A 12,896-nucleotide genomic window follows, 5' to 3' on the forward strand; every position below is an offset into this window, starting at 1 on the left:
ACTTTTTTGCGGCTTTCAATCATATCCCAAGAAACAGCCTGCTGTACAAGCTATCTTCCATAGGGCTATCAACGAAAATTGTGCCCATAATTAAATTATTGTACCAAAATACTAAGAGCAGAGTATGGGATGGAAATAGTTATTCGGAATATTTCCCGGTAGAATCGGGGGTAAAGCAAGGATGTATTATTAGCCCGATGTTATTTTCATTATATTTAAATGATTTACCCGATATCCTACCAGGTGGAGTAAATGTCGCAAACACATGTATAAAAATATTACTCTATGCCGACGATATTGTGCTTTTGTCTGATGCTCCTAAAGACCTACAAATTATGATAGACGCTTTACAAGATTATTGCAGCACATGGAACTTAAAAGTGAACCTATCCAAATCAAAAATAATGGTCTTCAGAAAAGGAGCTAGGATATCAAGAAGCCTTAACTTTCGTTTCAATTATCAAGACATTGAAATTGTCAACAAATATAAATATCTCGGCGTAGAAATTGCATACAATCTCTTTTCAAAAACCACCTAAAGAACAAACTTTCAGCTTCTAAAATTAATTCCACATGGTCAAAATACATCAATAACCCAAAAATTTCACAAATAAATAAATTGAAAATATTTCAATCATGTTCAAAATCAATCATGTGTTACGGTATGGGTCTTTGAAAAATACGATGATGTTGAAAAGTTATTTCGCTTTTTTATTAAGAAAATGCTATATTTGCCTAATAACACACCAAATTACATGTTGTTTCTGGAAACTGGACTCAATTCCTTATTCTCCTCTACATTTAAAACTCATTTACTTTACATAAACAAGGTTTTACAACAACATGAAAATAGACTTCCTCGAATTTTCGCCGAGGAAATTCAGAAACTAAATATTTCCTGGGCGAATGTTTGGTCAAAGTTATGTCGAGACTTAAATATAATGCACTCCAATACCGGATTGCTTATCTGCGCCTATTGGAATGAAATAATAAATGGTTTAATTAAAAAAGAAAGACATGATTTTGTACTGGCAGCTAGAAATTCTCAATTTCACGACCTTTACCCTCAACTTAGTTACTACATGATACCGTAACTAACCGAAAATTTTTCAGCACGTGCTACTAGTTTAGTAATTAGAGGCAGAGGTGGATTGCTTGATCTGAATGCCAATTCATTTAGGAGTAATACTGATAGTATTGGTTCAATCTGTAACACAAACGAACATGAAAATACTTTCCATTTTATTGTCCTATATTCAATGAATTTAGAACACACTTCTTTAACAAAGCTACTCTCGATGAGAATGAAACATTAAATATATTAAACGGCACGAATCTTTCTGCTCTTTATCTTTACTTAGAAAGCTGTATCAAAGACAGAAGATTAATATTGAACAGTTTTGATGTACAATGATTATATACATATGTATGTATATTTATAACTTAATATGGCAAACAGCATTTAAGCTAAGCCATATATAGATTGTAGATAAACTCACATACATTTGTAAACATAATTAGTTTTGTATTATTTTAAGTATTTCAATGTATTAATAAATAATAATAACAATAATAATCATCGCTCATTCTTATGATATGGCCTAGCTAACGCAATCGTTGCATCTCGATACGTTTATCTACGAGTATACTGATGTCGTTGTATAGCAGATACAGCTCGTGGTTCATGCAACGTCGATATTCACCGTTAACGCAGATTGGTCCGTAGATCTTTCGAAGAATTGTTCTCTCAAACACACCAAGCGCTGCCTTGTCTGCTTGCGCAAGTACCCAGGCTTCGGAACCTTATATCAGCACGGGTAGTATCAGTGCTTTGTAGAGCGTTATTTTTTTGACGAGATGTGGCTTTGTTTTTAAACTGCTTACTTAACCAAAGTAGCATCTGTTGGCCAATATATAATTCTTCGTTATATTTCACAACTGATGTTGTTTGTTGTGCTTACGGCGGTTCCGAAGTAGACGAAGCCTTTTACTACCTCAAATTTATAGGAACCAACGTCAACAGTTGGCCCGATCTCTATGGACGCATTGCGCGTCGACACCATCAGCTTGGTCTTCTCGCCGTTTACCGCCAGACCCACTTTAGACGATTCCCTTTCGACTTTTGCAAAGGTATCGGTTACTTTCTTTACCGATCGACCCATGATGTCAATGTCGTCGGCATAAGCAAGTAACATATGACTGTTCGTGTATATTGTTCCACTTCTTTTGACCTTCGCATCTCGTATAACCTTTTCCAGCAGAATGTTGAAAGGATCACACGACAGGCCGTCTCCTTGTCTGAAACCTCGTTTGGTAATAAACTCTTCGGAGAGGTTCTTTACTATTTTAACTGAGGACCGAGTATCTGTTAATGTCATTCTACAAAGCCGAATGTGCTTTGCAGGGATACCAAATTTAGACATGGCTTGGAATACACTGTGATCTTTTTTGACGAGATGTGGCTTTGTTTTTAAACTGCTTACTTAACCAAAGTAGCATCTGTTGGCCAATATAATTCTTCTTTTTACTTCACAACTGATGATGTTTGTTGTGTTTACGGCGGTGCCGAGGTAGACTAAGTCTTTTACTACCTCAAAATTATAGGAACCAACGTCAAGAGTTGGTTCGATCTTTATGGACGCATTGCGAGTCGACACCATCAGCGTGGTCTTCTTGCCGTTTACCGTATACCAGACCCATTTTAGCAGATTCCCTTTCGACTTTTGCAAAGGTATCATTTACTTCCTTTACCGAACGACCCATGATGTCAAAGTCATCGGCATAAGCAAGTAACATATGGCTGTTTGTATATATTGTGCCACTTCTTTTGACCTTCGCATTTCGTATAACCTTTTCCAGCAGAATGTTGAATAAGTCACACGAGAGGCCGTCTCCTTTTCTGAAACCTCTTTTGGTACTAAACTCTTTGGAGAGGTTCTTTACTATTTTAACTGAGGACCGAGTATCAGTTAATGTAATTCTACAAAGCCGAATGAGCTTTGCAGGGATACCAAATTCATGGCTTGGAATACACGGTGCTCTTGAAACAACTTTAAATGGAAGGTAAAGACAGCAATACACCGGCTGAAGAATAATAAGGCAGCCGGAGCTCATGGCTTGCTAGCCGAGCTGTTCAGAGGCGACACGCTGATAAGGTGTATTCCTCAGCTAGTTAGCATCATCTGGCAGGAAGAACGAGTACCCGACGATTAGAACCTGAGCATCCTGTGCCCAGTCCCCAAGAAAGGAGGTAAGTCTGTATGCTCTAACCCTATTGCCTAAAAGATAGTGTCAGATCGACACCTACCACATTTTTGTCGTTTATAAGCAGCCTTCGACAGCGCCCTACGTTAAAAGGTATTCACGGTGCTCTTGAACCAAGTTTAAATGGAAGGTGCTTACACCTGGGATGTTTTTGCGGATTCTGAAACTACAATGTTCATAGATGAGAAAAATCAAAAAGCAAAAAAATCGACGGAGCGGTTTTTAAATAAACCCCGATTCAAGTTGACATTTTTTATCAAAATAGGACTAAAGAAAATATTGTAACTATGAAAATTCTCTATACGACTGACTTTTATGATATTTTCGTAGGTTTTACCGTTATTGAGAAATAAAAGTTCAAATTGGGACAATCCATTGACTGTGTCGTCCCCTTATAAAACAATGTCATGACTGCAATTTCCCAACATAAACTTATATATCTCAAAAATGATACAACTTAGGAAAAAGTTACCAAAGCCAATCTTGTAGAGAATTTTTGCAGCTATAAGATTTTCTCGATAAGACTTACCGTTTTCAAGCAAATCGTGAAAACATAACAAAAAAACCTACAAATGTAACATGAACTTCTATATCTCAAAAATGGTAAAACCTAGGAACAAATCATAACGGTAAGTTCTCTAGAGAATTTTCACAGCTACAATTTTTTCTTTAGCCCTATTTCGATGGGATTTGCGGTTTCCAAGCAAAATCGCGAGAATCCAAAATAAACCTAAAATGTGATTTTTAACCGCGATTTATTTAAAGATCCCTCCAGCGATTTTTTCTTGTTTTTGGATTTTTTGCATCTATGAACATTGCTGTTTCAAAATCCGCAAAAACTTCCCAGGTGTAAGCGGTTTTTACTTAAAGTTAGTTAAGGCGCACCATGTATGACATTGTTTTATAAGGAAGCGATACAGTCTATGCATTGTCCCAATTTGAACTTCTATATCTCAATAAAGGTAAAACCTACGAAAATATCATAAATGTCAATCTTGTAGAAAATTTGCATAGCTACAACATTTTCTTTAGTCTATTTCAAAAGGACTTGTGGTTTCCAAGCAAAAACCACCAACACCTTATTAGCGTATCGCCTCCGGTTTTGAACAGCTCGGCTGGTTGACCACCATCGGCTAATGCTGCCTTATTATTCTTCAGCCGGTTTATTGCTGTATTTACCTCATCATGGCTGGGCGGTGGTGTGGTAACTTCGCCGTCTTCGCTACTATCGGATACCAACAGTTTGGAAAAAATATATCTTCCATATCCTGAGCACACAATCTGTGTCAGTTACCAAATTACCTTGCTGGTCTCTAAAGGAGGATGTGCCTGTACCAAAGCCATCAGTTTGATGTTTCACTCTTTGGTAGAACTTTCGGACTTCATTCTGGCTCATGTACATCTCGATTGTTTTACACTTCCGCCTTTCTATTTCTCCCTTTTTCCTCCGGAAAAGGCGTTTCTCTTCTCTCCTTTTTTCCTGATACCTCTCTCGTGCGCTACGCGTTGCCACTGATTGTACAGTTGCCCTATATGCCGCATTTTTCAATTCGTTTGCAGCACGACACTCCTGGTCATACCATGGATTCATTGGTGGAGGTCTCTGGTATCCAAGTATGGATTTTGCTATTGTTTGCATGGAGTGGTCAATATTTTGCCATTTGCTGATATGTTATCGGGACGAGGAGGGCTTTCATTAAGCAATTGGGCTAGTTGAGTGGAATATGCTGTGGCTATCTGTTGCGTTTGCAGCCTATCGATGTCCAACTTCCGCGTTGTATCTCTTCGTGCTTTATTTGCAACGTTTAGACGGGTACGTACCTTTGCTGCAACAAGGTAGTGGTCCGAATCTATGTTTGCTCCTCGGAACGTTCGTACATCCAACACGCTCGGTGAATGTCTTTCATCTATCACAACATGATCAATTTGATTACTTGTTCTTTGATCTGTAGATAGCCAAGTGCCCTTATGAATATCGAGATTCTTAAATCTGGTACCTGCTAACCACCATGCTGTCGCTGAGGATCTGGCAGCGTATAGTGCGAATATCGTCCTCGATGATCACCCACCACCCAGCCCAGCCAACCCGACTAACCTGACTCCACACTCACTTTGGACTTATCCTATTCAGGTGGCGTCCTTTCTGAACTTGGAGCTGGAAGCACAGCCGAATCAATAAAATTAAGTTATACATGTTCTTGTAGAACCTGCTACAACAACAACCATGTTTTTGCCGCTGCAAAGTCTATCAGCCTCATACCGTTGTCTGATGTTCCACTGTGGAGACTGAATTTTCCGACTGCTGGGCCAAAGATATTCTCCTTTCCAATTTTGGCATTAAAATCGCCTGGAATAATTCTAAGCACTCGTAAAATATATCTTTGGTCTGTTCGTCCTTGTCTTCAGTGGGATCATGAGCGCAAATAAAGCTGATGTTGAAGAATTTAGCTTTTAATCGGATTGTGGCGAGTCACTGGGGTGAAGTTGGAGACCAGATGTTTTAATCTCCGACCAACTACAAATCCGCATCCAAACTCATGCTTTGTGTCATGGAAGCTATAATACAGTGCGTCATCTTTAGGTGTTGTTGTGACTCCTTTCCCAATCCATAGTATTTCCTGTATGGCAGTAATGTCGGACTCGGTCTTTTCAAGTACATCTGCCAATGCGTAGACTGCATCTTCTGCGAACATTCCAGGTACAGATTCGCCTATCACGACCCTTAAAACGTTTGCGGGGTTCGTCAACTTTAGAGAGGTTTATTTTTCTTTCGTTTTTTTCATAGTAAGCTGCTTTTTCTAGGGGAGGGTTACTAACCCGACGCCCAAACCCAAATTTTTAACGTTCTTATGGGAGAACGCGCGGCACATTTTAGCTCACTACCTTTAACGCTGTTAAAGGAGGGACCAAGATAAATCCTGGGCTTTGCCATGTTAAAGCCGGTCAGTACCGTTCCCTTGGTGTCTTTTATCCCTTACGCCATAATAAAATAACTGCTTAATTAAAATTTAAGTTACAATTTAAATAACGTCAGGTTTCTCAAAATTGTTTCTACATTCTATATTTCCTTTTTACACTTATCTGTCTTTAAATATCCCATGCTAAGATAATATTTCTTTTATCTGTATTTAAAGGTTTGGTGGCGCTGCCAGGTGCTGGAATTTACACTGCCACAAAGCATGGAATTGTGGGATTTATGGAGGCTTTAAGATGCGAATTGCGTGAATCGAATTGTGATTTTATCCGAACTACCGTTGCCAATACTTACTTTATGAAAACAAGCGGTGATTTACATTTACTCAGCGATGCAGGGTAAGTAAGAAGAACCAAAGGATGTGAAAGGAAAGCAATGTGGAATATAAGTAAATGTGCATGAAAATTAATTGAACAATTCTTGATATTTTGAAAATATATAGTTTATGATCAATTTGTATGTGATTATATTCGGAAAAATTCAAAATAGGATTTTGTTAATCAGTGAAGCGGTGATCTCATATCATTGAATCTCATTGGTATACAGATACATATACGATAAAATTCGATTTAGACCACAAATGTGTTCTTATCGATATCGTAAACGAAATTGTTTTATTCTAGAATCACTTTGATTTTTGTTGAAGCGATTTGAATTTGCTACCTCCATTACGACGGAACAAGTTTTTTCAGAGGCAAGTCTATATTTCTTGGGAAAACAGTCCGAAAGTTGTAAAAAACCCCTATGTTACCATATGTGGCGGCCGGAGATCGTGATAACTTTCGAACTGTTGAACCGATTTGGTCCATTTGGTTTTCGTCATATTATATCCAAACTTAGTTTCATGGGGCAATACCGGTCCACAACTTCCGGTTCGTCTTCCCAATATTTAAAAAATGTCACTAAAATGCTAGGACGATATCACTTGAATGGGACAACCAATCTGATCCAAACTTTGGATCTCCTAATATTTTGTCAAAATTTAGTTTAAGTTCTAAAATGGCCATATCGGTCCTCCCTAGGGGCACCTCCCCCACAAAAGTTCAACATTTGTTCCTTATTGCAGTTAATTCCTAATCCCCATTTTTGTCGGCAAGTTCAAATGTCCAAAAAGGGCCACAAAATTCTGAAGACACCTTAAATACATTCGATCTGTACGTAGGTGAAAGTTTCACTTCACATTGACTGAGGGTATATATCTGTCGGCAAAGCCGACTGACACTTTTTTAGTTGTTTTATTTTATTTTGCTCTCTGCAGTATTTGATCATGCGAACTTCTGAATTGTAGCCAAACACATTATTCATATTTCGGTTATCCTTTGTTGATGCCAAAGTTGTTTCTAAAATGGCAGGAGATTTCGGATAGATTTCATCTGCACGAGGAAAACCAATTTGAAAGAATTTTTCTCCTCCACCGGTATTCAAACCTGGGACCCTTCGGTTTCGTAAAATCATTATTATATTCCAGCTAAGTAGATGATTAATTAGTCTGCTGCAGCCTGTCCTAGATCATCTATCGTTGCCTGTATTTGTGCAGTAGTTGTTGTTGTAACCCCTACAGGTAAAGTTGTATCGGTGGAAAGAGCAGAAAGAAAATTTGAAATTAGTAGATTGGCATCTAAGCATCCACATCCAGCCCTTGAAAGCGAGCCGCATTTAGGGCATGAATCTGTTATCTCAGGATTCAGGACGGAAAGATAACTGTTAAGGTACCTAGAGATTCCAGATCGAAGTTGGGATAGTATCGATCTGGTCTCCCTAAGTAGTGTCCTCTCATCTTCATGAATGGCGCCCAACTAACACTACACGGCATGTGTAGGATGATATTTGGTCCTCGACTACTTTTGTGTGGGCCTGTCTCAGTGCTGTATAAATGTCATCGTTTGTTGGGTCTGAGGGGATTTGGGGAAGGTTAGGGGGTTCTTTGCGGAAGTCAAGTCTGATTGGTTCATCTCTTTCATTGGGAGGTCTGGAGATGCTTGTGTAGTTTGGGTGATCCCGTTTAGTGCATTTAATCGCATGTTGCCTTGTGAGGAGGATACAGTGAGCTTGCACCGGGAGAAGCTTTGCTTCATTGTGTAAGAGATTTTCAGGGGCCTTGGAGTTGCATCCAGTTGCGATGCCCTTTGGAGATTCCCCCATTGTGTGTCACTTAGTCCAGGTGACCATATAGTGGCAGCGTAGTCCATGAGGGGGCGACGTATGGCCTTGTATGTGGTCAAGATGGTATCTTTATCTCTGCCCCAAGAACTACCGACAAGCGCTTTGAGAATTTTGTTTCTTTTGCCCACGTTCCCTGCTACTACCTCAGCGTGTTAACAGAAGTAAAGTAAATTATCAAATGTTACACCCAGGATTTTGTGGTTTTTGATTGTCGGGATGGTCTGTCCGCGGATGTGTATATTTAGTTGCGCGTTGACTTCTTTAGGTAGTTAGGGAGAGAAGTCTCCATAACGTCCTTCAGAAGTATGGTGTGGTTTACTGTATCGAAGGCCTTGGACAGAGCCACTAATATGGTTCTTTTGTGTCGTCTCTTACTGTTTAGTCCTTCCGTAATCCTGGTCGTGACTTCACTAAGGGCAGTTGTCGTGCTTCTTGCGGTTCTGCAGCCATGTTGGTGGTCGGCCAGATGGAAGTGCTCAATGAAGTACGGTAGGAGGATGGACTGAAGGATCTTCACGGCCGGGGATAGGAGGGTGATGGGTCGGTATGAGTTTTCTAAGTGCGCAGGTTTACCCGGTTTAGGGACTGGGTCTATTTTGTGCAGTAGTTCGAGTCTTTGCTATTTTAGTGATGTAACTTACCTCTGGATAGCGCTATTTCTGCTATTCCCATATTGGTTATGGTCTAGATATTGATGAGAGGTTGTTTTTAGAATGTCAGAGGGAGCTTCAGATGAATTTCATCTGGAGGAGGATGTAAGCCTCTTTTTATAAATATTCGAAAACCACTGTGAACGCCTTTTTTCTCCTTCGGAGTTCGAACCACAGCACTATATTTTATGTTATGGGCTAGGACTCCGATGTATATTTTTCGGTCCGAAACCAAAAGTTTCCACCGACCGAAACCAGTGTTTCCAAAAGTTGTGTACGTATGTACACACATATTGGCGCTGAATAATCTTTCCTTTGTTAGCTAACACTATTGGCGCTTGTTGATTGCCTGCGGGGTCTTGCGTTCGTAAAACTCCAGTTTATTGTTAAAACTACGTTTTTTTCTATGAAAGGAAAGAAATTATAATAAAATTGGTATACATATTTCAGATATTACAAAAAGAAACTTACAAAACAATTTACCCCGTTCAATTCAAAATACAATTCAACAATGAAAAGAAAATAAAAATTACTTCTAGTTACATTTAAATTCAAGGCATGCTGTTTTCAAATAATAATGTTAAGTTTCAAAGCATTCTATACCAAATGAAATATTCTTCATATACAGTATAAATATTAGAGCAAACAACAGCGCTGAATAATCCTTTCAGGGCAGTGATAATTTAGCGGTACAATTTACTCCACAGTTGAATGTGAATTTGTTGATCATTCTACGCAACTCTCCAAAACCAACTGGTCACCACATTTTTTTTTTCAATTTTCAGGACAAACTTTATTGAATACATAGAGCTTAAGTTTAATCAACCATTAAGCTTACGAGGGCAGTTCGGAAACTTCTTAGCCTAGCACAAAAAGCGCGGTATAAACAGAAAAAAAGTTAAGTGTTTTGAAAACTTCCATCTCTGTTATGAACACATGTTAAATTTTGTTTCGATCTGGCAACTCCTTCATATAGAAACAGGTGTTCAAAAAAGACGCATCCGCAATTTTTTTACAATGGAAAAATTAGAAATGCGTGCTGTGATTAAATATTTACACAAAAAAGGTTAATCGGGACAAGAAATTCATAATGATATGGTGAATGTGTTAGGTGAAAGTGATCCTTCATATGCAACAAGCATTGAAGATGAACCACGTAGTGGACGTCCAAAAACAGCAACAACAACAGAAATTGTAGCCAAAGTGCATGATATGGTATTAAATGATCGACGAATAAAAGTGCGTGAAATTGCTAATATCATGGGCATCTCAAATGATCGAGTCCATTTAATTTTGCATGATGAACTACAGATGAAAAAGCTTTCTGCAAGATGGGTGCCGCATTTGTTAACAGTCGATCAAAAACGCATAAGAATGAACATTTCTCAAGCTTGTTTGGATCATTTTAAGCGAAATAAAATGGATTTTAAGCGTCGTTTCATAACTGTTGATGAGACATGGATCCACCACTATACTCCAGAGACAAAAGAACAATCTAACCAATGGACTGAAGCTGGAGGAAGTGCCCCAAAGAAGCAAAAACAATTCAATCGGCTGGTAAGATTATGGCAACGGTTTTTTTGGACTTCAAAGGTATTTTATTGACTGACTATCTGCAAAAGGGTAACACAATAAATTCAGAGTACTATTGCAACCTTTTGGATCAATTAAATGTACAAATTCGAGAAAAACGTCCTGGCTTACAACACAAAAAAATAATTCTTCATCAAGACAACGCACCAGCGCACAAGAGTGTTTTAACAATGGCTAAAATCAACGAATTAAAGTACGAGTTGCTTGACCACCCACCTCATTCTCCTGATTTAGCTCCCAGTGACTTTTACTTGTTCCCAAATCTAAAAAAAATCCTTGCTGGCAAGCGTTTTACCTCAAATGAAGATGCAATTACAGTTATAAGCCACTATTTTGAAGACCTTGAGGAAAACTATTTTAATCAAGGGATAGAATTGCTAGAAAAGCGTTGGACTAAGTGTATTGAAGTTTCAGGAGATTATATTGAAAAATAAAAATATTTTTGAAAAACTAACTATTCTCTTTCATTGATAGGCTAAGAAGTTTCCGAACCGCCCTCGTATCGTGTAATTGATATGTTAATGGTTTTTTTTATCGTTTTGGTATTTTCGTGTGATTACCTCCATACATAGTGTACGTTTTTACCCCTTTTCTGTGTTTTTACTTTAACATTTTCTCTTTCTTTTTTCGCCTATCTTTCAACAGCATCTCGAGGAGTTATCCTGGCTTACCCACAGCATATGTGGCCGAGAAAATTGTCCGTGGCATGCTGCTGAATGAGCGTATGGTGTACGTGCCAAAAATATTTGCATTAAGTGTCTGGTTACTCAGGTAAGTTCGAGTACAAGCATATAATTGAAATAGTGTGTGCGTGCGGGAGTGTGGCTGCACAGTATGTGGTCCTTCGATCATTCAAAACAAGTGTGCAAAAGTATGTTGGTTTTGATACTTGGCGGCAACATTGTGACTGGAGTTGCAAAATGGCAAGAAACATTGCAGTTTACATTATGTGGGACTAAGTAAAAAACAATCAATTGTCATTTTCGATAAACAAATATTAAAATGTGAAGTCGATCGCCATATATCTCAAGTTTCTGAGATATCTCGTGATGATTTTTTTATTTTTCCCCTATAATATTTGGGGAAAAAAGCTTCATATCCCTCTTTGGCGTTATTGTAGCTTCGTTTTGAGTTTACATGTTCAGTCAAATTGATTGGCGAAATCTTTTTGTAGATAATTGCATTCTTCTTTTTTTCTTCTTTCATATCTTTTTCGACAGATTTTGAATTGTTCGGTCTTTAGTTAATTTGAATATGTATCCCCAATATAAACAATAACTCAAAGCCACCTAATGTAGAAAGAAGTCTGCAGTTTCGTAACAAAGTTGCATATTGCAAAGGCACTATAACATGTCTCATGTTGCATGCTTGGGGCATTTTTTGCAACCTTCCTAAAGAACTTAATTAAATTAAATACAAATTGTATAGTTTTTGTTGCTGTTGTCTCTATCAACGCTTCGTTATAGAATTACATTAAATTAATGACATTTTGTTTTGCTTTGTGCTTCCATCGTTATCATCTCTTTCTTTTAATTGTTTTCCATTTCAGATTGTTGCCCACTAAGTGGCAGGATTATATGTTGCTGCGTTTCTACAAATTCGATGCACGCAGTACCCATTTGTTCCTCTGGAAATAATGACCAGTCAGCGGCCCCGCAAAAAAGGAAGGGTGCAATACAAGGCATATCTCATCTACTGAATCTTGTGCCAAATTAAAAAAAATCTCTTAATATATGGCCTTTTTGAAAAGGGAAAAAGAAACGTTCAAATGCCTTATGGCGGCATGTGACGGCTTGTTGCCTTAAACATTCCCAATTCATTTCGAATTTCTTTTCTGGTCGAACAATTATGCATTAAAACTATTTTTATAATATGTAAACAATTACACTGCTTCTTAATAATATTTGTATGTATATTTATAGTATTTATTATTATAAGTATGTATTTGATTAATTTTAAGTTATTTTTAAAAAAATAAACTATTAACCCTATTTTTAAGAAAAAAGATCTTCAAAAAAAATTTTATTTTTTTCATTGGAGTATTGCATCAGGGAAATAATCGGGCCATAAACTCCATTGAGTTTTAATTACCTAGGAGGTTGCCTATATTTGAATGTTTATTGTTGAAACCGAACGTAATATAGAGTCTATATTATATGGACCAATTAAGGTATGTCAAAGGGCAAATACCGCCTTTGACCTCACACACACAATTTCAAAAGTAAAGCACAGAGGAGACTCTGTTGTGGTAT

At 37.9% G+C, this 12,896-nt stretch overlaps 1 protein-coding gene across 1 annotated transcript in view; it reads left to right on the forward strand.

Annotated features, from left to right (window-relative positions):
- LOC141389940 (estradiol 17-beta-dehydrogenase 11) overlaps positions 1-12,649 on the forward strand; it is a 46,710-nt gene extending 34,061 nt beyond the window's left edge. The window contains exons 5-7 of the mRNA XM_073962221.1: positions 6,399-6,576; positions 11,290-11,415; positions 12,194-12,649. Coding sequence (XP_073818322.1) covers positions 6,399-6,576; positions 11,290-11,415; positions 12,194-12,281 — 392 coding nt within the window. The 3' untranslated portion in view covers positions 12,282-12,649. The remainder of the gene's footprint in view (positions 1-6,398; positions 6,577-11,289; positions 11,416-12,193) is intronic.
- Positions 12,650-12,896: the final 247 nt, after the last annotated feature.

This window comes from Musca autumnalis, unplaced genomic scaffold (assembly GCF_047663935.1).
Source record: "Musca autumnalis isolate F117 unplaced genomic scaffold, ASM4766393v1 scaffold_1, whole genome shotgun sequence".
Classification (NCBI taxonomy): Eukaryota; Metazoa; Arthropoda; class Insecta; order Diptera; family Muscidae; genus Musca; species Musca autumnalis.